General features: G+C 45.8%; 8 protein-coding genes across 8 annotated transcripts; 1 reads left to right on the top strand and 7 right to left on the bottom strand.

Moving 5' to 3' along the window:
• Nucleotides 1-380: 380 nt before the first annotated feature.
• Nucleotides 381-2,426, bottom strand: N7479_008378 (putative MFS transporter; the record flags this gene model as incomplete). Its single annotated transcript, XM_057256072.1, has 2 exons — nt 381-1,519; nt 1,589-2,426. The coding sequence occupies 2 exons, from the start codon at nt 2,424-2,426 to the stop codon at nt 381-383; spliced, it is 1,977 nt and encodes a 658-aa protein (XP_057109934.1).
• Nucleotides 2,427-2,966: 540 nt separating this feature from the next.
• N7479_008377 (uncharacterized protein) lies at nt 2,967-3,656 on the bottom strand (the record flags this gene model as incomplete). Its single annotated transcript, XM_057256071.1, has 1 exon — nt 2,967-3,656. The coding sequence occupies one exon, from the start codon at nt 3,654-3,656 to the stop codon at nt 2,967-2,969; it is 690 nt and encodes a 229-aa protein (XP_057109933.1).
• A 726-nt stretch (nt 3,657-4,382) lies between these two features.
• N7479_008376 (aminoglycoside phosphotransferase family protein) lies at nt 4,383-6,267 on the top strand (the record flags this gene model as incomplete). The annotated part of the gene is made up of 2 exons (XM_057256070.1): nt 4,383-4,532; nt 4,582-6,267. 2 exons carry the CDS (start codon nt 4,383-4,385, stop codon nt 6,265-6,267), a joined length of 1,836 nt encoding a protein of 611 aa, XP_057109932.1.
• Nucleotides 6,268-7,579: 1,312 nt separating this feature from the next.
• Nucleotides 7,580-9,790, bottom strand: N7479_008375 (arylsulfotransferase family protein; the record flags this gene model as incomplete). The annotated part of the gene is made up of 4 exons (XM_057256069.1): nt 7,580-7,866; nt 7,933-9,421; nt 9,480-9,608; nt 9,674-9,790. 4 exons carry the CDS (start codon nt 9,788-9,790, stop codon nt 7,580-7,582), a joined length of 2,022 nt encoding a protein of 673 aa, XP_057109931.1.
• Nucleotides 9,791-12,190: 2,400 nt separating this feature from the next.
• On the bottom strand, nt 12,191-13,228 carry N7479_008374 (sulfotransferase family protein; the record flags this gene model as incomplete). The annotated part of the gene is made up of 3 exons (XM_057256068.1): nt 12,191-12,629; nt 12,699-12,975; nt 13,084-13,228. The coding sequence occupies 3 exons, from the start codon at nt 13,226-13,228 to the stop codon at nt 12,191-12,193; spliced, it is 861 nt and encodes a 286-aa protein (XP_057109930.1).
• Nucleotides 13,229-15,995: 2,767 nt separating this feature from the next.
• Nucleotides 15,996-16,737, bottom strand: N7479_008373 (AP-2 complex subunit sigma; the record flags this gene model as incomplete). The annotated part of the gene is made up of 5 exons (XM_057256067.1): nt 15,996-16,097; nt 16,206-16,436; nt 16,513-16,542; nt 16,609-16,648; nt 16,703-16,737. The coding sequence occupies 5 exons, from the start codon at nt 16,735-16,737 to the stop codon at nt 15,996-15,998; spliced, it is 438 nt and encodes a 145-aa protein (XP_057109929.1).
• Nucleotides 16,738-17,185: 448 nt separating this feature from the next.
• On the bottom strand, nt 17,186-17,924 carry N7479_008372 (uncharacterized protein; the record flags this gene model as incomplete). The annotated part of the gene is made up of 2 exons (XM_057256066.1): nt 17,186-17,227; nt 17,334-17,924. 2 exons carry the CDS (start codon nt 17,922-17,924, stop codon nt 17,186-17,188), a joined length of 633 nt encoding a protein of 210 aa, XP_057109928.1.
• An 822-nt stretch (nt 17,925-18,746) lies between these two features.
• On the bottom strand, nt 18,747-19,931 carry N7479_008371 (IST1 family protein; the record flags this gene model as incomplete). The annotated part of the gene is made up of 1 exon (XM_057256065.1): nt 18,747-19,931. The coding sequence occupies one exon, from the start codon at nt 19,929-19,931 to the stop codon at nt 18,747-18,749; it is 1,185 nt and encodes a 394-aa protein (XP_057109927.1).
• Nucleotides 19,932-25,106: the final 5,175 nt, after the last annotated feature.

The following is a 25,106-nucleotide window of genomic DNA, read 5'->3' as shown; positions in this document are numbered from 1 at the left end:
TCAGGTTGATCCGAGGATCAACTGACCAGAGCAGTGTCTGGAATTTTTCTATTCTAACATAAGACAAAACGAAAGTGTTACAACATAAAGATGCAAAGCAATCAAATGGTATCAAACAGAAATGGGAAAAAACAGATGCAGGCATAATATCAAAATGTTCAATATGCAAAATCACCGCTGCCCACCGGTGCAGCAATGAATGCAAATGGGAAATATATTGAGTCGCAGGTATTGGCGTGACCTGCACCAGCAGGACAGCAAAACCAAAGTGTAATAGAACAAAACACACCCAACCAACCGACACCTTATATGCAAAATGTTAAAGCAATGTATAATTCAATCCTTGAAAGGAAAAAAAGACACGCTCATATCGTATCATATTAGATCTCTTCTTCCTCGCCAGGAAGAAGAATCTCATGTCCAGAACCTTCATATACGAAGACAGCTGCAAGACAGCCAAACACGGACACCAATGCAATCAACCACCAGGCGAAGCCGACCATACCAATATCCAGGCCATATCCGTACCATGCACCTGAAAATATAGGACCAATGGTACGGAATGCTGATGACACGGACTGACCAATTCCGTGGATTGTGCCGAGAACCGATGGGTGCGGCGAGCAGTTATTCAGCAGGATTATGGAGGTGGGAAGAGTGAAGGTTCGGGCAGTGACCTGGAAGAAGAGGACGATAATAATCCAAAACCAGACCCAGGGACCGTTGGCTTGGCCAGGAGGGGGAATTGTAGATGGAGCAAGCGATATATAGGGGGCAATGAAGTATGCGATCGGGAAGAGGGAGAGGAAATACTGGTAGCTCCTGGCTGTTCCCAGTCGGCCGTTTATGGTAGGGTAGACGGTGAACTGAAGGAACATACCAATCACACCCAAGATGGCAGTCGCGAAACCAACGCTCTGCGGCAGCATACCCAGTCCACCGGTGAAGGCGAATGGCAAGCTTTGAGCCGGGCTCGCGGGGTCATTGGAGTCATAGCGGGGAGTAGACAGAAAGAGTAGCCAGAGGTTGTTGAAAGCACCCATTTGGAAGTCGAAGAAAGCCTGTGCGCCGAGTGTGCACAAAACGTTCTTGGTCCAGATTCTTCGGAAAGGTAATACAGGTCGAAGGTGGGCAGGCTTATGCGCCTTTTCTTCAAGCTCGTAGCTTTCTGAGCGGTCCATTGGTTGACCCGTCACAGGCCCATCCTCCTCGTAGTCACCGAGCGGAAGCCTTGTATACGAGGACAATGAAGAGGGGAACAACTTCTTCACGCCGCGCGCAAACAATTTCTTAGCAAATGCACCCAGGCCAGGCTTGCCCTTGCAGGATGCCAAGGTCTCTTCTAATCCATACGCAACCAAAGCTGCAGTTGCAGAGAGGAAACAGAAGTTCGCGAACATTGGTAGTGCATAAGGGTACTTCTCGAGCCATTGCACTCCATTAGCACCTCCGAAGGAAGAATTGAGACCGAAGAGACGGGGATAGCTCTTAACGGGATCAGCCAACATGCCACCCATCACTGCGAAACTGGTTAGCGGATTGTCGCATAGCCGCGAACAGCATTGGCAGAATGAGATGAGATACTCACCAGGCCCAAACAACGAAGCTATGTTAAAACCAATAGGCAAAATTAAGAAAGCCCGCGAGTGATATTTCTTCTCCTTAACATTTTCCGCAATCATAGTTCGAATAATGCCAACAGTACCATTAATGCCGCCACCAAACGAACGCCAGAACACGGCCTGCGCGAACGACGTCGAATATGCGACACCCAAACAAGACACCGCAGTGCCAAGTAGACCAACAAGTAGAACGAACTTCCGACCACCCCACTCAGCATCAGCAACACGGCCCCAGGGGATCGCCGTCGCAAACTGAGCAGCGGTAAAAGCACCCTGGAGAATTCCCGCCTGTGTCGCAACATCGGAGTCGGAGAGGTTTGGGTCGAAGGACTTGAGCTGATAAAACATGTAAGCCTGTAGCGAAGCGACCTGTAGGAAATCGAACACACGGCAGAGCCCTAGCAGCGCCAATTGACCCTTCCGCGGCAGCGACATCCACGTTACGAGCGCAGGGCGCACTGGCGTCTGCACAGTCGGGAGCTCATGCCCTTGCAGGGTCAGTACCCGTGGCTGGCCCTGGCTAATAGAGCGGTCGCGCACATGCTGGGTTTTGCGGTCACTATGCAGTTTCATCGAGCTATTGCTTAACATGTTCTCATCGATGGCGGGCGAGTCGAGCGAGTCGTGTGAGGAGGAGCGTTCTTCAACACTGGCGAGGGAGGTATTGGACTCGCGTCGTCGGCGGCCTTGGGCGTTTTCAGAGGATTCACCGGCGTTCTGGATGAAATGGAAGCCACTCGACCAGGATGTTGTACGTGCATGGCGGGCATTATTCGTTTTATTATTTCCAGACCTGGCAGGCATTGAGGAATGTACTAGCGTAAGCGGAGGCGCCGTAAGGTTCAAAAGCAGTACTGTGTAGGCACCTTGGGTTTGTTTTGTGGTTTGGGTGGCTTTGTGGCTTTATTATTGGCTCTATGTGAGAGATAAAAGAGAAATAGTAATCTTTTATTTTTCTTTTTTTTATTACTTTTTTTCAATATTATTCTCCTGTATATGTGCCATCTCGGCCCAGGGGAGATGACGTCCTTTTCTCCATACTTTATTGTCGGGGCCCACCAGGTTATATTACCGAGATTACCATATTGGAAATACAAAGGTATTGTAATTTATGTTTATAAATTTCAAGTTCTTCGGTACTAAGTATACATATTAAATACATACTAGTAGTAGCCATGGACCTATAGTCACCTGGGTATATGCTGTAGTCTCGTAGTCTCGCTCCGTCCAAATATAGACTTGCTTCTAATGCGTGGACTCCATCCTATTATAGGTTTAACTTCTATGCATCATGTACTTTAGGTATACTGTTTGTGGCGATAATTTAATGCTTAGACAGTGCATTCAGTTGTTCCTCTCATTCATCTTGCTAAAGAAAGGACTTGACACATAAAACGGCCGTTCTACAGGCGTCTTATCATCACTCCTTCCACTCCCCTTGGGACCCAAAAGTGACTGTATTCGCGCCCGGAATACCTCATTCTGAGCTAACTTCCCAACAGGCTTCACTGTGTCCCGTTCTCTGTCCACAAACCTTGCATCGGGCTCTCCTTCATACGTCGACTCCGGACCATCTATCCATTTCCTCTGCCCTTGAAGACACTCATTTTTCATCTCCTCCGAGCTTCTGTTAATCATACTCTTCCAGAATGCCCCTTCTCCGGGCGAAACATAACTAGCGTGCTCAAGCATTCCAACAGCACCAGCAACCCAATCTTGGCAATTTCCAACCCCAAACTCGGGGTGGTTAGATTCATCCTTCCCAAACGCAGAGATCAAGCTAGCAACTTGTTGCATCTGCTCATAATTGAGTGAAGCAAGCTCACAGCGACCCTTGAGAACCGGGTCTTCGAGCGGCTGTGTCCGCGGATCATAAATGAAGTCTTCGTCTGTGGGGTTGCGTATATGGTGTATTTCACAGGTTGAGGCGCCATACTTGTAAATGGCGATTCCCATGTGTGAGGGGCCATCGCCGAGTTTGGCATCGCCGCGGCTGTAGATGCTTATTGCAAGGCCATAAGTGGGAGATTCCATGGTTAGCGCTGGTGGAGGAAAGGGAGCTAGATGTCGGCGGTTAAGTTACAATTCCCAGTGCTTTCCCCGCACCACTCCCGGGTAGTTATGTACTTTGTACATGGAGTTTCATGTGATACACAGAATCTATTCCTGTGATCCGTAATGGATATTAGGACCTACCTAATATATATACTGTTACAATGACAAGCACACGTTCTGTTTGTTCTTATGATCTTTTGTCCTGGCGGTTAAATGCTCCTATGGTGACTTAGATATAGCGGCCTAGGTTGATCTCTGGATTATATTTCGGGTATTGACCCGTCACAGATATTATGTCTGAGTCGGGTCATCTTACATTTAGTAGCTGACCCTTCTCTTGCTCTTTACATTAGGTATGAAGTTTACAGAAAGGTAATAAGAGCCTCATGGAGTGCCTCGGCGCGTATTGGAGTACTAGCTGGATGTCAAGTGGATCAGCCATGGGGCATCAAATTTAAGTGACTAAGCCCATTGGGCCCCCGGGGCCCGGCGCTTGGGGCCTGGACGGCTCAACACATCGAGATAAGGCCAACCGGCAATCTCGATATGGAACGTTGCCTCACTTTCTCCTACCGCAAGTAAGAAAATAGTCATTATTTAATTTTTTACACGGTATGCGAGCCTTTGATAGACCTACAATTAAAATTTCAGATACTAGTTTGACTGACAGCGTTTCGGTTCCCTTTTGAGAATGACTTTTTGACAATGTCTGTTTCCTTGGATAAACCAAATTCTCTGGCTAGTTGCTTTCGGGATGCTCTTCCTTCTGTTTTGAAAAATTCCCGAAATTCTGAGATTTGGGGTGTTGATTTGTTGCACGCAGAGTGGCAGGTACTGGAGCTGATTTTGGGAAAGGTACTTGGACTACAGCACACACCGACATTCGTCACTAAATTATTTATAGTTCCTCAGAAGACATTCTGCAATCCCCGCACTTCAACTCTCCAGGGCAAGTGTCTCACTTGAGAAAACTTTGGAATGGCGACGCTTCTATGACCCGAGGGCTCTCTTCACTGAATTCGAGCCTCTGCTTTGTGACTTGGACGTGTGCCATATTACTTTAAATGAGGGTCAGTATGTGCTATGGGTTAGCATTGATGAGATGAAGATTAAGGGATACTCGCCAATACATCAAATCCTGACGACATCCAAAGGGTTGGTGAAGTTAGGTCTTGCTGTAATGGAAAAGCTTTCCATGCTTCTGCTGCATGCAACCGCTAGTTCTGATCTACATGGCTATTCAGCTTCCTGTGTGATCGAATTCAAGATACATGCCCCTCAAAATACAAAGGAAGGACAACAGTCCTTCCAGAAAAAGCTACGCAATGCCCTCGAAGAATTGGTGACATTCATTCGGTACCACTATCCCAATATACTGGAAAGGGCATACATCATCAATGCTCGGGATGAATACCTCGCATACCTTGATATGGACGAAGGTCTCTTGAGAGAGACAATATTGCTGAATAAACCAGAGGACCTTAGTCTATATCTTGGATCACAAATCCCACCTCAATATGGCGGTACTGGAAAATCATTTGGGGAATCCGATGTTCTCCATAGCGACTGCCGTGCGAGGAATTTAGGGAACAGCAGTCTCGAGACGCCAGAGATCAGTACAGCAGCAAATACTGACGTGGAGAAGACCAAGGTGGAAAATGAAACTGCAGCTTCCGCTGTGAATATCAGCTGCACCAGTCGCGAAGGCTTGGAAACAGAGGCGCAGAAACTTCGCTTATTTTACTCAGAAACCATTGGACCTCCATCTATCATACTTGACCCTGGCGATTTGCAGACAGCAGATGACCTTTGTCCCGGTAAAATGGGCCCGCGTGTTGTTTTCGCAGATTCAGACATGGTTGTGAAATTCGGCCCTGATGTTTATTTAGCCGAAGCCGAAGCGCTACATTTGGCATCTACCCGTACGACCATAGCAACACCAAGGCTTCTGAGTGCATATATTCTCGACGATGTTGGATACATTGTAATGTCATATGAAGCAGGCGAGCCACTCAAACGATACTGGGACCGTGTTTCGAGTGCCGAGCAAGATCGCGTACTGGAGCAGTTACGGGACTACGTGAACCAGATGCGGGAGATTCCAGGGGATTTCATCGGCGGACTTGACGAATCGCCCTGTCGAGATGGCATCTTCGAGGCCGGCTACGGTGACTACACGAAGTATAGCTACGGCCCATACCCATCCGAGGAAAGCTTTGACGAAGGAATCATCCAAGCTTTGCGAGATCGAATGCCCCCGAAAGTGCTCGAAGGTGAACATGACATGGAGTCTAACTTTTTCAACACCGATTACATACTATACCAGACGGTCCGAGGTCTCAAAAACCACAAGATCGTGTTTACACATGGGGATTTACATCCGGGGAATATCCTTGTTCGGGCCGATGGCAGTGTTGTTCTACTGGACTGGGGTCTAGCTGGATTTTGGCCGGAGTATTGGGAGTTCTACCGTGCCATGCATACTCCACACTGGAGAGCCTCATGGGATCGCATGGTGGAGAAATTTATTCCACCTTTTTATGTTGAGTATAGCGTGATTAAAAAGGTATTCGCGACCGCGTGGAATTAAGGGACATTTGGAATGTAATAATCCCTTGCTAAGATACAGTTTCTCGGAATTAATTTTTGATTCTACCGGGCCGATGTAGTTTACACAACGTACTTACAAAAGTAAACATCCCATAGATACAATACCACTCTCTGATACCATTGAGAACGACAGCTTGCGACGACTACTCCACACCTCCCTGCCGAGCCCTCCTCCCTTGAATCAGGCGTTTTGACGGAAGTCTTGGCATATAAAGTACGAACCGTAGTGGAGAAGTTATTTTAGATTTACTTACGGTCCTTTACAGTCCCAATTTGATCGGATAAATACCCCCTTGGACACTTTTTTTTTAGAATGTGGTGCTTACGTAGCACGTTATGTGTTGATCTCAGTTTCATAACTGTTTCAAGTCCCTTCAAAGTTATCCATGGAATTCACGTTTAAGCTTGAATGCATTGGACCTTTGAATAGTACTGCTAGTACTTTGTACTTTGTACGAAAATATTTCCGAAGTGCATATTTTAAACGAAATCTTAAATCAATATCCGCCAAGCCAACACTGGCGGCAACCTAGCGCCGAGAGTAAAGCGGTTCAGCCACATTCCACGTCACTAAATAGTAGAACAGAAGAATCACCTCGATATATCACATACAATTCAAAATCTATACTTCAGATCTCCTTATACTATGTACGTACATATGTAAGTATTTTGATCGACATATGTCGTACATAGTGATAGACATGTATAACTTAGTACAGTGGGGCCTCTTGAAGTACTATGGGGCGACATTTTTGTACTTTCGTATACCGCCTCGTATGTACGGAGTAGATGTACAAGTGCCCAATACTCCATAGGTCCCACTGTGGTCCTGTATAGCACATTGTACCGCTTGCCACATCTATACTAGCAAAACTAACAATATACCATATTCTCCTACGAGGTAGTTCATGCAAAGGATAAATGCCTGGTATCAACAACTCCGCCACACTCTGTACGTATACCCTACATAGTTAGATATAGTGTGTAGGCATCAGCATTATGTATTTTTCAAGTATACGTACATATGTGTTATGTTATATGGAAATACCCGCAGGGTGTTCTTTACATTGCACAGCATGGTTCTTCCTATATTGTGGACTGTGGACTGTTTGTCCCATTCCTAAGTCTGTAGCATACATAATTGCAACTCAAGACCATATTCATATTTGTGTAGCAGATATGAGAGATAATGCTTATATTTCGAATATATGGTTTATAGTATGTAGTAGTATTATATGTACAGAGCGGTATCAATGCAAAGACAAACCGAAAAAAATGGAGAAAAACATTGACTATTCGTTCCTTTCTCGCTCACGCTTGTGGCTGTATGGACTCCGCTCGCCTAGCGGGAGGTAGGAGGCTGCTTCGTCCTCAGAAATCCACCGGCGCCAATACCACCAGGGTAAATCAATGGCTTGCACGGGAGGATGTTTCCGCTCAGCCATGCCATTCATAGTCCTGGAGGACTCCCCATCTCGTAGTCGGTTAAGCGAATGCTTGTTATGGTATCGGTATGCGAGGAAGACTCCAGCGAAGAGGGGGATCGCCACGATTAAAACAGCGCTCCAGGCAATGAGGTCTGTGAAGTTGTCAGTTTTGCATCTTCGACTTGGTGAAATGAAAAGCTTGTTCAAGATATACTCACGGTTATTATTCTGCTCGTTTGAGTTTGGGTGCTTTGGAGCACCAGAAGGGTGTAAATAGGCCGAGGCATTTGTCCAAATATTGGAGCCAATCCACGGTACAGTATTGACACCTGCTGGTGGAATGGAAGGGAGGGCTGCCTCTTCGCCAGGGAACCCATATCCCGGTGCATCCAAGCAAGTAGAAGCGGCACAGAATTCGCGCAGCCCAGACGAGGGCACGAATGTATACTTGGCCTCAGACTTTCCCAGCACAATGCCCTCACGATCCACTGCTTCGACCTTAGACCAGAGGAAGAATCTGTCGCTGGTGTATTCGGTCTCAAAGCCTGTTTTGGAAACCTCGCCCAACACAGTCCAAGGCCCAGTGATGTTCATCGCTCCCCAAAATCGCCACGTGTTGACGCGGGTCGCGCCGTTCCAACTGACATAGAAGCTAGTGGAAGAGACTGGTTCTGAAGTGCGGGAGTATGTCCATAGGGCAGGAGAGTCTGTTGGCACACCATCCCATTCGAACTTCATTGCGCGGTAGTTCATCACAGTGTCTTTGGCGAAAGAGCCCCAGAACAGTAGATTGCCCGCTTCGTCGTGCTCCGATACGAATGGATTATTTCCCCATCCAATGAAGACATTTTGATTGGGGAGCATCTGCAGATTTCCCTGGCTAGAGCTCACTAAGTCGTTTTGAATTGGGACATAATCGCGGAGCTGGATTGCTGTTTTTTCCTCGTGGTCAATCATAATTATCATACCCGCTGAATAGGTATGGGTTTTGTTGAAGCCGTTATAACCATTGTTGTAAAGTGAGAGAATTGTATGCGTAGCATTCTCATGTAACCACCGGGCGTCGTGCTGATGCGAAAAGCTGAAATTAATGTTCCGAAAAGAGGGCTGCGCGCCGTGAAGCCGCCAAATTACGGAGCCGTCTTTACCAGAGATTTTGTAGATGGCAGAAGTATGCCGCGACGAAATCAGATAGTCACCGGCAGCGTTTTTGTCAACAGAGTTGATATGGAAGTAATCCCAAGGCTGATGTACATTCAACCCCGTCCCAGAAGTATCCGTATGACTCGGCCATGTATAGCTCAATGATGGATCAACATGATCGAGAGACCGCCATTCGAACAGGACCTCGTTGGTCTCCACATCAACCTCTTGGAAAACACTCTCCATGAGCCACCCTAGGCCAGTTCTGATGTTCCACGGCGTCATATCGAATTGCCGTTGCTGGTAGATGGTCATGAGAGCGGTTCTGCCATCATTGATGGGACGGAATTCGTGCATGTCGCTCGAGGCCATTCCTCCACCCGGCTGAACTGATCGCACAATTCGGTAGTTTTTATCCATAATGATACCATGTCCGCGGCAGTATCCTTTTTGCTGGTTGCCCTGGAAGAAACATAGGTGATCGGTGCCGTTATACTTACACACGTGGAGGCCGTGGCCGTTGCCCGGCCCCGAAATACCCCAGCCACTCCATACTAATTCCTGCTGAGCGCGTGCCGGGTTAGCTTTTCTATGGTCGGGGATCATCAGCACTGCAACCTACCCCTGTATTGTCGTAAATGTACGGGCCAGGATTCTGAAGTTCGTATGGCGTGATGAAGATGTAGCCCGGGCTAAGTTTTTCTAGATCGGACTTTTCAACATTGAAGACGGGAGGGTATATGTCGGGTCTCTGTTGCACGGATGATAATTTCAGTCAAAAAGCACACATAGAGACATCAGACTAATTTTACTTACTGATTTGTAAAAAGAGGTTTCCTCTCCAAGTACACCATCAATAGCGCATAACCAGATAATACCAAGAAATAAGAGCGACGGCGCAGTCCTCGGAGAAAAAAATATGGAGACACCCATGGATCGTTTGCATCACTTCCTGATGAAAGATATAAAAGCCCGTAGAGCCAAATAAAACAACAATCACCCCAGATATTGCACGCAAGGGAGGTTGGGTTGAAGGCAAAGCATATAGGAGAATTATAAGAGAATGGAAGCCAACCTTGGATAATGCTCAACCATACCCAAGGGGGCCAAAGGTGAACAGTGTATGTATACGAGTCCCTCTCCATCTGTCAATGCATGCTTTTTTTTATACATAGTGGGGCATACATTGTGTTGATCGTCTATTTTCATTGGCTAAAAGCCATTTAAAGCCAAACGATGATGCTGAGTCAAGGGCAATAGACCACCTGGGCACCTACCCAAGTAGGCAATACCCGTCCATTGCCAAGATATGTAAATTGTCTCAGTTGCTTAACTTGGGAAGTATTCGGGGGCTTGATACTATACAAGCAAAATCAAGATTAAAGATCACATCCCCCTCATGAGGCCCTCATGAGGGGGTTTATTATCTAGCTATTGCTACGGAAAACCTGGTTGTTTTCTTTCCCCCCAAATACATGTCCCAAACGGTGTGACGGTACGGGTATTTCTTACTTAGTAGGAGCCGCGTCATGGCTGCCAGACTAAGGCAATGTGGCTGCGGCTTACAAGCCCCGAACTCCATAGCTCCGAGATCGTACGTGTACTATAAACCCGATAGCCTCAATTCACTAAAGGCTCAGGAAAAGTCCGACGCTTCGGCCACGTAACCTTGGAACGTGTCTCGGGGACGAGACCGTGGACGAACACCTACCTACCCATTAGCCAAACTTAGATAGACAGCTGGATCCACTATCCTGTCCGGGAGGGCCCGACACATCCGATTTCGAAGCCTCCATCTGGATAGGCACTCTGACAAAGCTAAAAGCCACGTGCATGTGGCTGAGAAAATGCATTGGTTGCTGCGTGTGCCAGTTGAAAGTGGGGGGAGTATCGGTTCAGGCACCGCATTGGCCCATAGTGCGTCGTCAGAGCCTACGCAGGCTATCTTGTAACATCTATTCTGGTACATCTTAGATTTGACTAAAATGTTAACTAGTGGCATGTGGAAACTTAGAAGCATAGTTTAGAATCTTATAACAATATGGATATTGTCGTCCCACACATGTCATTTGACCTTTAGGTAACATTTTGAAAGAATGGAACTGTGTGTGAGAAGCACGCACAAGAGCCAAAGAGGGCTGGCTTATAAGTATCCGTGGTCACAGTTGATACCTCTTTTCCAACATGGTGCAATTCCCAGAATCACCGCCCCAAATATTAAAGCTCACACTGGGCCTTCTGACTCTTCAATTCCAAAATAATCTACAACATAATCCGCGAACAATGAAACACTCGAGGCGTCATTAGTCCACGTACGCCAAACCAATCCTGTCTGTATTACGTACATATTTTGTATTTTAATCAGAGCCTTCAAGCCTTCTAACAGGGTCCGCTCCCGAGCCTAGAATGAAACAAGCAATTGTTTTTTTTTATTGGAAGGAAGAGAAGCACGGAGTTGTATCGGTTATTTGTCTGTTCCAGTGGGACCTACAAAGTGGGCGACATTTTTGTACCATAATATACCGTACCGCCTAGTATGTGTGAGTACAAAATTCCAATGTAAAAAGTACAACGGTAAATAACAATATACGTATTTTTCAATATTGTGTGTACCGCATTATATCTTTCTCACTGCCAAGCCACTAGTCATTAAGTCTCCACAGCGCTTCTCGAATGAAGTGTGGCTGGTACATACATACGTACATTTTCTCTTTATTTCGTACGAGTACGAGTACGAGAGTGGAGCGGAAAAGAACTTCAATGTTGGGACCAGGTGTGGACGACCTGCTGGACTTGAGAAGCTGGTGTACATTGTATTGCTCTATTTCATGTGCGCCTTGCATTTGATCCCGATATATTGAAAAAGTCGGTGGTGAGGCTTTTTTGAGCCAAGTTTTTAGGCGCCCCTTGCCTCAGGGCAATGCATGATGAGCACAGTGCCTTAGGAAAACGGCTCCCTTGTACTCAGTGGTTTATCCCTCGATTGGAAAGCTGGAGATGCTTTTGATGTGATTGTGCCATACTTGTACAGATTATGCATAAGGAATGGTGATGAAAATCAAAGAAATAGTATATACTGTTTTATTACCGGATTGTTCTCCCAAAAGTCTCTGTTGAATCAATTATGACAGAATGAAGATGACCAAAACAAGGGATATCAGAGATCGACGTGATAGATGCAGTAGTCTGTCCCAACGATAACAGAAATAGGTAACAAGAATGACCAGAGGGTCTGGCAACACAGAGGCGCCTGCGCACACTGCAGCCAGCAAAAATATGAGATGTGGGGAATATGAAAAAAAAGGAAAAACGAAATGTGCAAGGACGATAGTTTTAGCGAGGGGAGAAACGCTTGAAAGCCAAAGTAGCAGCGAAGCCAGCGGCAAGCAGCGAACCGCCAATAGTGACGGCCTGGAGGGCAGCGTTCATCATTTGGTGACGGTTGCGGGTGCTGCAACGCTTGTAGAAGTCGGCCATGTCGTTTCCACGAGGGAAGGGGGTGTCGGGGACCTCCTCCTCGAGGAACTCGCAGAGCGGGGCCCAGCCATCGTTAATGTTATATTCAAGCAGACGCTCGGGGGGAACCAAGCTGCGGACTTGGGCGACGTGATCCTCATAGACTTGCTTGCCCTTTCCGGGGAAGTCACCGCGGAAGAATGTCTCAAAGAACTTGTTCAGCATGGGGTAGTACATGCCGGCGGCCCAGCTGAAGTTTGACACAAACTTGTGCTCTGGGTCTGAGACACGCCAGTAGACAGTCTTCATGACGGAGCTATTGGTTTGTTAGTATCATGTCCTTTATACCAGAAATACAGATGTATAAGATATCGGTGTTACTTACGCGTGCCACGAGTCAACCTCACGGGTGGTCAGAATGACCTTCGCATTAGGGTAGGCCTCGATCAACTCCTTTGCAAAAGCACAGGCAGGCCAGTCACAGACGGCCTGGCAGTCACCCAGAAGTTGGTCCCATTCCTTGCGGCCGAACTCGCCGATTCCGTCGTACTTCGCGTTCAGGGCATCGTGCCACATCAGACAATCAGGCGGGTTCTCAACGCTTGCGCACATCATATGGTAGCACTTGCCATAGCCCAATCGCTCAAAAGCCTTGCGGAGAGCTACCAAATAATAGTTAGTTTATATGTTTCTCGTTCCCATCAGACCTGGTATATACACAACACCAATACACCAAGTCCAATGCAACACAGCCAGCACATCATACTTACAGGCAGTTCCAGTACGACCAACACCCAGAGCAAGGACCTTCATAGGAACTGTGCGGTGGCACTGTCGGCGGTCAATGTTTGTATCATCGGTGAAGATGTCGGTCATGGGCTGGGGAGCCAGATTATCAGAGAGCATGAGTGACATGGTGGGTGTTTATAAGCTCAATTGTAATTCAATATAGTTGCAACTTCTATAGAAAGGGAAGAAGTATAGAGTATAAACGAAAGGAAGTAATAGAGCTGGATAAAGAAAGGATAAGACTTATAGAAAAACTTTAGAAGGAAGGGGGGTTTTTAAGAGTTTGATATGGAGATAAGGGAGAGATTGAATGAATAAATGCAAAAAATAAAAAACAATCAGCTAAAAAAAAATTCCAGACCTCGGACCTGAACTGATCAAGGGAGATACAACGATAGTGGACATTCATAGTGGCAGTGCCAATGACGAGTTTCGAACCACTTTTTCCAAAGTAATATGCACATCTCCCCGCAAGTGGCAATGTGTCCACCCATTAAGTTCGAGTCTTGGCTGGCAATTCCTTCATTCCTGACTTCTGAAGGTGCCCTATTTGGACAAGTTTCAAGACCCAAGCGCCAGTGTATGCAAAGTTGTATAATCCGTCAAAAGACGCCCGGGCACGTACCTTTTGAAAAGTCATTGTATATTGTTTACAATGTATGCAAGCGCATAGAGACACAGCGTCACTGGCTGACGCAAAGGGATGTCAAAGGATTGTCAGGGGGGTCAACGTTTTTGTGGAGTCGTGTATGGTATAGTCTGTATGGTACGGCCAATGTGCAAAAAAGTCGGGAATTTCGGTAATGAAAATTACCAGGAATTGTTTGCCAAGACTTATCCACGTACGCTTCGAAATTCGAACGACCAAATTTGTGGCGTACTTTGTATCCATGTAGTGTTGGTCATTGGTGGAGCTTGAAATGAAAACGCGTACACCTTGAACTTGTGGAGAGTTCATATATCTGAAGGCTGTGCATATTTGGGTGCATGCTTTGGCGCATCACATACATCGCAGGCCCATCGTCGTAGACTCATCCATGTATGGGCCTGCATGTTGTGCTTCTGTATGCCATCTCATATCCAGCACATGACAGTTAAAACGGCCGGAATTGTGTCTGACAAGCTTGACCCACAGTGTTCCACGCAGATCAATCTCGTAGCTGTAGCTGTATCGCCCAGGAAATTTTCCGGGTACAAGAGCCCGGTGCCCCCGCTCCGTCAGATTGATTGCATCTGGCTCGTTCGAGGCTGTAGTTGCGAGTTCCACATGCCAAGCCCAGTCCAATTTACCCTCAACATTGCGGAAAGTATGTAAAAGTTTTAGTCTGTCGGTCGCGATGAGCCCTTCTCCTGGATCGACGGGCCACACTGCCTATCATGGGAAAGATGTTTGATATGTCGCGGGAACAAAAGTATCGATAAGGGGGAGTTGGCCTTGAGCATGTTGGAAATCAAATTTCACATGTTTTTCATCACCAGGGGTACAGGCGTCCGGTTTATGAGGATTCCCGCGGTTGTGCTGTCAGGCATCGGTATTGTCACAGTTGAAGTGATCGTCCCGATGTTGCTGAGATATTTTCCATTCGGGGAATCGTACTTTGCAAACTCTGTGCCGGACGATCAGGGCTTTGTCACGTGTCTAGAAAGACTGAGCAGATATCTGTGAGGCTGTGTGGGCGGCTGGTACGATGTCATAGTCGGCCTATAACGGATGGGGTTGTTCCGAAGAACCCATCATGATAGAGCACCTGGAACATGCATTGCTGAAGTCAGAGCAAGATAGAACCAGAGTAAGATAGAAGCTAGAGGGAAATAGACCCTTTGCGCGAGTCGAATGTAGTAAGTTCGAAAAAGAAGAAGAATTCTCAGCAGGACAGACCCTTTTAAGGATCAACAGCGACAGAGCTCCTTAAATGTGCTGTGCCAAGACTCTTAGACCAATGCTCGCCATCGACAGCTATGATCACCTCACCAAGCCATCTTTGTAATTAGGAAACTCCTCCACAAAATGGAAACAGGCTGAATATTGCAATCTAATTAGACCTTAAAGCGCCTATTCCGTCTCCGCCAGACATCCGCCAGACATCCGCCGGCAGTGTTTTCGGCAATTGATCACAACACAGCTATATTCCAAATTATGAGCTAGGACTCCGGGTTCCCTGACAGAAAGAGAATACGAGAAAGCTTGGCATTGGCAACCAAATGTGCAGATTGGTTTGACTAGCCCGATTGTCAGCTTCGTTGTCTCAGTCCTGGCAATCACAGCATGCCCACGGAGCAGGAGGCGATCCTTACGATTGAAGAAAAATAGAGTCGAATTAGAGATTGAGTAAAGCAATATAGAACATTATCAGATGCCAGGAATTAAAAGCCTCAAGGTGGAGGGAGAAGCTGCGGCTCGTAGGCGTTATATATCCAAGCTTCGCACATGTTTCCGCTCTACCATAAGACGTTTATAGATGGAATTTACATAGAATCGACTCGAATAACCTAAAAAGCGTTGATTTGCACATCTGTAAAGCTTAATATCCTGCTCGGATACTATTCCATTTACCTTACAAGCCTTATGATAAAGCGACACTTGCTCTTAAAGGTTTATTCATCTGTACTTTGTAATGAGCATATAGACTAGAAAGAGAACTGTATACGGCGTACTCGCATGGCCCGTGATTTCGATACTGGCCCCAATTGGTGGCAAGAAGTATACTGATGATTTGATATCTCCAGAATAATCCCTAATATGAACATGAACAGCACTAATATTGTCTGAAAGCCACCGATACACCTGAAACTCCATGCAAATGACTGTTTTGATTTGATTGTCCAATGCAGTCGGCTCCGTAATCGATAAGGGTCCCATATCGTTCCCGAATCCGAATATCACGGTTCACTTCTACTCCAACTTATCCAGGTGTTCCAATCGCGTTAGAACGACCTGCTTGCTTGTCTCTTGAATCTCGCCTGCGAGAAAGACTTCGTCTAGGATAGCGTAGACCTATCAATCCAGCATATATGGTCAGTATATAACGGTCCATCCAAATCCGATATCTCACGCCAGCCCTGGTTCATTCCGAGCAGTGCGTTCCCGGCGACTTGCACGCACCTTGTAGAAATTGAAGACCAAATCCAGCTCACACACATTGCCAAAGAATTGGTCCAGCACTTCGACAAAGAAATGGATAGCCTCGAGATAGGCTAGTTCGTTGTCATTCGCATCGACGCAGACGCAAAAGAACAGGCCAGCATATCTTCGGTAGATAACCTTGGTACTCCGGCGAAACTCAACAAAGTTGGACTGGTATTTCTGATCTCGGGGGGCGACGAGGCGATGGACCTAGAGGGTTGTCAGTGGTTAGTTGGATGGGAACCTCGGGGCAAGTGCGGGTAAGGGTGGTATTGCATTAACGAACCTCGCCTTTCAATTTAACTTTCTCTTCATCCTGTAAGCCAGTGTCAGCTGAAATTCCCAGTTATGGGTTGACTTATGGGTTTCCGGCGACACTCACACTGTACGGTGAATACCATTTTGCCAGGCGCGTCTTCCCCCTATACCGTCATTAGTATCGAAATCGAAAATGATTGGAGCGGACAGCCACCCACTGGCGATTCTGAACCAGGATAAATGAGAGGACCATTGCGATTGAAAGCCAGGATGTTACCTGGTCAGCATTTATAACCACTCGGGGGGAGTGTCGCGACAAGCTTTGGATGTGCTCCGCTGTTCCCGTTATCGAAGCTCCCCTCCCATATTGCCTGAACTCACCGCCCAGATCGGATTCTATACAAAGTACATATGTACATTGAGATGCAGGTGAGATGAAAGCGCATAGAAAATGATATCAAATTATTCTAATTAAACCCTCAAGCAATTCAATTCCCATTGGACATCCAATATATTAATTGAATTATTATAGCAATATTTGCAAAACATAGAGTATCAACAGACATAAAGCGTAGAATTCGTTAAAAGCTCCCATCACAGCCCGGTGTAACACATGCAACAACGAGGCAATGAGTGACACTGCTTAGTGACGGAATAAGTCGATATGATTTGCCATGTTCCATAGCACCCAGCCATAGCTCTCATCCCGAGCTCATCCGATTCCAGAATCGCGTCAGACGACTCTAGAAATACTCCATTAGCAAGCATGTAGCTGTGAGTGAGACCGAGGGGAATTCCGCAAACTCCTCTCCAAGTAAAACAGAAAATAAAAGAAAGAAATCAACATACTGTATAGCTTTGCGGGCTAGGAGTCTCTGTAAAACTACTCCTACTCTCCCTCTGGCTCTGGGCCTCACTCTGTTGCTGAGTCTGGCTCTCATCCTCAGAGTCCTCAGACTCGTAGTCCTCCTCATCCTCAGAATCAGGGAACCACCGTTCAGGATCCCCATTGTAAACAAGATACCATCCGATCTTCTCGCCGGGCGCTAGACGATCGCGCAATGCCTCCAGTGCGGCCGTCTGATCGTCCGTCAACCCAGAGCCCTGTTCCACGCAATCCTCGATATTCTCTCCACCGGCACCACCACTCCCATCCTCTGGAATCTCTAGAACCCGCGTTGAAATATACGCATGGTCCTGGCTGACAGTGGCACTGCCCTCATCGGCGGGGTCATACTGTTCGATAAAAGACAGTTCTGGCAAGCGGGTTATGAGGTCAGATTGTGTTTTGTGGAAGGATTCTGCGAGGAGCTCTGTCGTCAGCGGTTGCTGGATGTATTCCGCCGCTGCTTCTTCCAGGTTGTGGAGTACGATGTATACGCGGATCCCCGTGAAACCAGCGCGGGGCCAGCGGAAGCCGTGGAGCATATAGACCGGCATAGTATGTGTTTGGGCCTTTTCTTTGGGGGTAGTGTTGTTCGGGGTACCGGGGATTTGTCGCAGTATCTAGCAACTGCTAGCTGAGGGGGACGGTCAGATTTGTAGGGGATTCGGAGTTCATGTTAAGTCTGTGTCATAGCTTGCGTTTGTCGGGGCGGAGGTGTATTGACGCGATTGGGTTTTGCGGGTCCCGTGCGTATGTAGTTCCAACGGGGTTCCGATTTGCACTAATTCAATGCGTTAAATATTGGGGGAAATTCGATATTTAAAGTAATATATAAATTAACACTTAGGTGGCAACTGCAAACCCACAGCTCTGGAGAAGGGTCGTGTGCCTTGCTTCTATCACGTGGTAGACTATTAGTTGGACTATAGATTGGCTACGGAGTACTCCGTGCACTAGTATGGGTTCTTAGGTTCTCGTTATCCCCAATTAATACATTGAGATAGGTCTTCTTAGAATACTCTATTGAGTGGAGCTGTGTTAATTAAAATGTAACAGTATCTCGGATTTGTGTGCATTCAACCGTTTGAAGTACGTACCCAACGTCGTCGTTCCCGCATTAAAAATGACAGGTCATATCTTTGGGGAATCGCTTGGTCTCATTCGCAATCTGGCATCTCGCGGATAGCGAGTCAATTGCAATTAACACAAGTCGTTTGAAATGAGAACATGTGATGTGTTATGCAGGGCTAGAAGCAAGACATTCGACCTAATCTCAGTCAAAGGCAATGGAAATGAAACATGAAACATCAAAAATAGCTAAAATCAAGACTTTGAGTGCCGAGTGTCGATGGGTATTGAGACGCCGAGCTTCTTAATCATGGTCTCCTGGTCAAATCCGCAAATCTTCGTGTCAGTTCATCCAGCTCGGGTATCCCGCTGTTGTTACTTTTGCTCTTAGAGCTATCCTCCTTTGAGACAACAGCAGCTTTCCCTTGTGTGCCAGGAAGCTTGACTCTGGGATTGGGATTGTCCGTTCTGGGAGCTGGCGGTGCAACGCTAACAGGACTTCGACCTGCAGCGAGTCCACGTGGAGGTGTAGCTTTGGTCAATTCGCTGGTCTCCGAGGCACGTCTCGCTTCAGATAGATTCGGCCTCAACGCCGAGTCCCCTTGCTGCTTGCCAGGGGTTTGCGGTAATTGCGGTTCCTCTGTATCACCATCACCACCATCACCAAGATCATCCACAAATTCTGGCGGCGCACTGCCCAGCTCTTCTTCAGCTCCATACCATTCCACGCCGTATGCCTTCGCAATCTCTCGGAGGTAACTTTCGACAAGTTCCTGTCCTGGCGGACGCACACGCAAGCTCTTTAGAAGCCGCTCAGGAACTTTGACAGTATCGACCTTATTATCTTGCGCCAAAGTCATAAACTCCTTGCCGTATCTCTCGCCCAGCATAGTACGGAGCATAGTGAATTCGCGTACCTCATGCGGAAAGCGGTGCCAAGCGTAGAATACCACAGTCGCAGCCTCGTCGAGAGCAGTATCCATGTAGGGATTATCTTCATCCGCAAGCCCATCATCAGAGTCATCCGCGCTACCAGATGCTATGGGCGCAGCCCGCTCAGTCTCCTTCTTTTGCGCTCCTCCTCCCAGCCAAGAGAACCCGAATAGTGAGCCAGTGTTTTCCCCAGCACCCTTGACACGTGCGGTGGTTGATGCCGTAGCAACAGCTTGCTCTTGGGTGCGCTTCTTGAGCAATTCCTTGGCGCGAAGTCTGGCGCGGGTCCCCTGGTCGCTGAAGGCCATTTGATCCAACACGTTTGCGCGCGCTAGCAACAGCTCACAATAGAGCTCTACCATCTCCATTACCTCCACTGCGATATCGGTTGCAATGACATTTTCGACTCGGATGCGCGCTGATGTGTCGCGGCCTTCGCTGAGGAGTTGGGAGAGTTCGCGGCGTTGGACGACTGAGGAAGCTGTGTCTTTCTTCTGTAGGAGACGGAGACGGGGGATAAGTAAGCGAAGGGTGGAAACTAGTCTGGTCTTTGATTCCATTGTGTTAGTTTGGTTTCTGCATCAGACGCGCATGGGAGATGCATTTATAGGCAGTGCGGGGTAGCCTTGGGGGCTTCTAGGTAACAAAGTTTTGGGGAAGTGTCCCGATCATGAAATGCGTATGATAAAAAAGAAAGAAAAAAGAAAAGTAGGTCATGATGACTTACTGTTTGGGCCGAGGGAGGCATTTTGGCGTGATATGTTGTTAGAAGAGAAGATGTGAGGGGGAAAGGCCGAAGGGGCCGAGAAACGAGTGGGATCGGTTTGAATACACAACCTTGGAAGTTATGGGACACATGTTCCAAGGTTGCTTAGATAGCTTGAATATCTACCTACCAGACCCGGTCCTTACATATCTTAGGTATGCAACACCCATTACCTTGACTAGAGGATTCTAAACGTGGCTATCACAACCTTATGTAGGTATGACCTACAAAGTAGTCACCTGGTCAAGCAAACCACAATTTAATGAATTCACCTCACTCAGTCACTAGATTAAGGGTTCTATACCCAATTAGTTATTCCAGGGTTACCTAAATATTGTAGGTACTCGTGAACTAGTACTCCGTACCTGGAACATCCATCCATCCATCCATCCATCCATGGATAGAAGGTTACCTACAACATAGGTAGGTCCACTACACCCGTCTGCCCACCTGTGAGTAAATGCTTACTAATAATTACCACCGTCTACCTTGGAACTACCTAGTTAGTTAGTTAACTATGTAACGTATTTCACCACCGAGTGGCCACAACCACCGAGTGGCCACCCTACCCAAAACGCGTTAATTAATTTAATCCCTTCTTCTTTAACCACCTACTATACCACCAATTCGCTCTCAAAGCTCGAAAAATTCAATTGAGCAAGAGGGTAGGCTTTTATTAGCTATCTAGGCTTTTAAAAATAGAGATATCAGTAATATTACTCTCGCTGCTCGCACTTTCAATGTGCCGCGTTCAACTAGACTTCCGCAAAGCCCAACTTTGGGCCCAAGGTCCGGGCTCGAAACCCGACCCTCAACGAGCTGGGGGTCGAACTTTTTGGGCTCGACCCGGACCCCGGCTCGAAGGGGGGGGGCTCGTCGGGCCCCCCCCCCCTAGGCTCGAAATTGCATAAACCATGGTCTTGGCGTTCATAAAATGGCTGAATCACCCAAATAAATGACAGTCTTTTACCCATGTTTTGGTTCAAACATAGAATTCTACTCTATTATCATAATCAGGAAGGTGAAATATTTAGAAATTCTAGTGAATAGATGTTTATCTTTGATATATTAGTATAATAACTAAGCTTTATAACTATATAGATCAATTTGTTAGAAATGTTCTACGCTTATAAGTTGATATATACTGAGATATATATTCTGTACTGGGAACCATGTATATCTTTATGGTCGAGTATCAATCTTAGATCAATACTAATTATAAGTGGCTTGACTTATTCAAATTTTATATAAAAAGAAAGTCTATGCCTTTATGATTTCTAGGAACATTTTAGATTGCTAGTCCTAATGGTTCTGGATAAGCTACCTATGTTTAACAATTTCTTATAGCTAATCAGTTGAAATATTTTGAGGAAAATCAACTTCTAACGAGCTAGGAATAGGCCGGGAATAGGCTTTTTACGGGTTATTAGTGGGCTTTACGAGCTTTTCTCGAGCTTTACGGGCTCTTTTTCGAGCTTTGTGGGCTTTTTTCGAGCTTTATAGGCTTTCTTCGAGCCGGTCCCACTTATTATAGACAATTTAACTAATTATCTATTACTGTTATCACCCTCTATTTTGATCTATCGATTATTGATTTAACTAGCTAAGTAACACTTCTAGGTAGTCGAGCTTCTTGTAACGTATTAACACTCCTTTATAGATTCTTAAAAGCCCTTACAGTTATAGGTTTTATTAACTCTGCGATATCCTAAAGTCAGTAGTCCGAGTTTATATCATCCCAATTCGGAGGTGACTACGATAACTTATCCTACCTTATACCCTCTAATTATCTAGCTACACTATCGATAAGCTAACAGACTTTTAATATCTCCGTACCGGCTTTTCTTCGACTAGACGACCCTCCCTTACTCCCCCAGCTTAAACGATTTGAACGTGTCGGACCCGATCGGAAAAGGTTATACTTCTTGTATAATAGAATAAATCACTAAGAATAGGTAGAGTGGTGGTTACAAACTGATTATAGATCAAAGGGTAAGGTCGTATAGCACTCAAATCATCTTTTATATATCTGGGAGTACTTTACCTAGGTAGCCTATAGCAGCGATAGCAGCCCAAAGGTTATATATAAGTATTGCTCTGCGATCCTTAAGTATCCTTATACAGCCAAAAAAGATACGAACGGGAAGGATACGCGTTATAGTACAACTACTATAACTAGGTATCTTCGGACTTCTACCTATAAAAGGGCTATAAGTGGAGATCAGCAACGAGGGCGACTCGATAAGTTTATTCAGTTAACAGTATAGATATCCCTCTAGTACGGTTCGTACCACTAATATAATTAAAATAGGAAAATACTATCCGAGAGCCATTCTCCGAGGTAGCTTAGGAGGACAATCTGTTACAGTTTATCACGATTAATCGACTTCCCTTTTACCTTATCGAATATCTAACGTTTCGACGGATAATATCACAAGCACACTCGGCCCTAAGCCTACTATCTATCCCCTCTGCTGATACAGTTCGACGTCGACTATCTGCTCGTGTAAAAGAACGTTAACACTCTACACTTAAACTACTTCCAGTAGATACAAAAATTTCAATTGTATTGGATTGCTGGACTTCACTATTCGGATAAGTATTTATAGCTATTACTGGCTATTTTATTGATATTGATTGGTCCTACCGGGAGGTGCTTCTTAGGTTTAAACCCCTCGAAGGTACTTACACTGGTGCTAATCTAAGTGGTGTCCTCTTAGAGATACTTACTGATTACAATATCTAGGATCGTGTATTTGGGTTAACTACGGATAATATATCGAATAACAAGACCCTTGTTGACTCGCTACAATAGGTATTGTCGAGCGATATTTATATTATCCGAATACCCTGTCTTATATATATTATCCAATTGAGTCTGAACCAACTTCTTAATCGCTTGAAAGTAGTCCCTCTAAATAATACTACTGAGACTAAATGGTCTGATCGCCAATCAATACTCGCGAAAGCAAATACCCAAAGCAAAAATCGCAGTATATCTTATACTTTGAACAAGGTACGGTATCTTGCTGTTTATATCCGGGCTAGTCCCTAACGTCGCGAAGCTTTTGTTAGTCTTCAGCCCTCAGAGTAGGCACTTATACCACTTCAGGATATAAAGACTAGGTGGAACTCAACGTTTCTTATGCTTCGCCGGGCAAAGAGGCTCCGTGATTTCCTTGGTATATTCTGTACAGACTATAACTGCGAGGAGATAGCACTTAATAACGACGAATAGCGTCAGATCGATTACCTTCTTTATCTCACAAAGCCATTCTACGAATACACTCTTACGCTTTCAAAGACTCGAGATATAACTGTATATCTAGTATTCTAGATCTACAATATATTGTTTGAGTACCTTGAGAAGTCTATCAAGCAGCTTCAACGAAAGCGTGTCCTATAGAAATAACAGATACTTTCCTCCCTTAAGGCTGGCCGATTGAAGCTTGATAAGTACTATTCGCAGACAGATTATGATCGTGATTACCTTTATACGATTAGTACTATACTGGCGCTAGATAATAGGTTCCAATTCTTTCTCTCCGATAATTGGACGAAGGAATAGCGTGATAAATATCGAGCCTTATTCTAAGATACTCTCTTACCTTACTAAGAGCGTTATACTACTAGTTAAGGCCTACTAGTCTCCTCTCCTAGATTAAGGCTAAGCACAGCTCTTTATAATCTGCTTCGCCCAAAGAAACCTAAAGCGAAGCCGGTTAGTGACGAGATAACCCAGTATCTTGATAGTGGTAAGTTATACTCTTCTTCTGATCTTATTTCGATGAATATTCGTTACTAATTCTATATAGATATTGTTGATTCTGAGCCGCTACCCTTTTGGCGAGAGAACCACAGTCGCTTTCCTGCGATTGCTTCGCTTACGCGGGATATTCTTGCAATTCCAGCAACTGGTGTAGGTATAGAACGATTATTTAACACTGCTCGCGATATTTACTATTATCGCCGCGGTCGTATAAAGTCTGAGACTATTGAAGAGTTGATGCTATTTCTTTATTCTTTAAGATTTGACCTTGAATTATATAAGGTAAAAGAGCTTAAACGATTCTTCTCTTTGAATGAGATCGAAGTATTAAGAGAGGAAAAGGACGATAAGCTTAATAATGTTGAATTTGAACAGATTAGTGATACAGAAGAACAGCCTGAGAGCTCGGGGGGTTTGATTGATGTTGATAATGATAATACTGGTGATGATGATACTGGCGATCCTCTATTACCAATTTATAGTACTCAGCCACGTATATTAGGGAGGAAAAGGAAGTATGTAGAGGATGATATATATCAGTCTTATTAGTTTACACTGGATTTAATTATAATATATTGATATATACGTGAACGAATCAACGATTTATTGAATTTGAAGTGAACGATGTAATCGAAATACTCAAAATTACTGGGAATTCCTGTATTATTTGTGCAGTCACGAGAAATTAGTATGTTTGCACTGTTTAGTCGTAGGGGGGGGCTCGGGGGCCCCCCCCTTCGAGCTGTGGGCCTAAGCCTAAAGCCCGAAACTCGCTGTGGGCTTTGACCTTAGGCTCGAAACCCGACCCTTTTGAGGGTCGGGTCGGGTCGGGTTTCGGGCTTTTCGAGCTTTGCGGAAGTCTACGTTCAACTCTCCGCCGCCGCCTTAGCGGCGTCTAAGACCGCGCGACTTCTCGCGCTAATTCGTATAAATTGACAGAACTTGAAGAGGAATCTCTTAAAAAATAGATTATCTCTATGGATTCTCGTGGAGCAGCCCCCCGGCCCTCTTCCGTACGAGAAATAGCGGATCTTCTTCTTTAACAACGTGGAACTACCCCGGTTCTTTCGGTCGGCGAAAATTGGGTTACGAAATTCGTGAAACGATATCCTCTCCTCTCCTCCCGATTCTCGAAACGGTATAATTACGAGCGTACGAAATACGAAGACCCTAAAATCATTGGGGAGTGGTTTAATCTAG

This window comes from Penicillium vulpinum (genome assembly GCF_028829585.1).
Source record: "Penicillium vulpinum strain IBT 29486 chromosome Unknown utg000003l_segment0_segment0, whole genome shotgun sequence".
Classification (NCBI taxonomy): Eukaryota; Fungi; Ascomycota; class Eurotiomycetes; order Eurotiales; family Aspergillaceae; genus Penicillium; species Penicillium vulpinum.
Note: the sequence above shows the minus strand (reverse complement) of the source record. Positions and strands in the feature narration are given on the sequence as shown.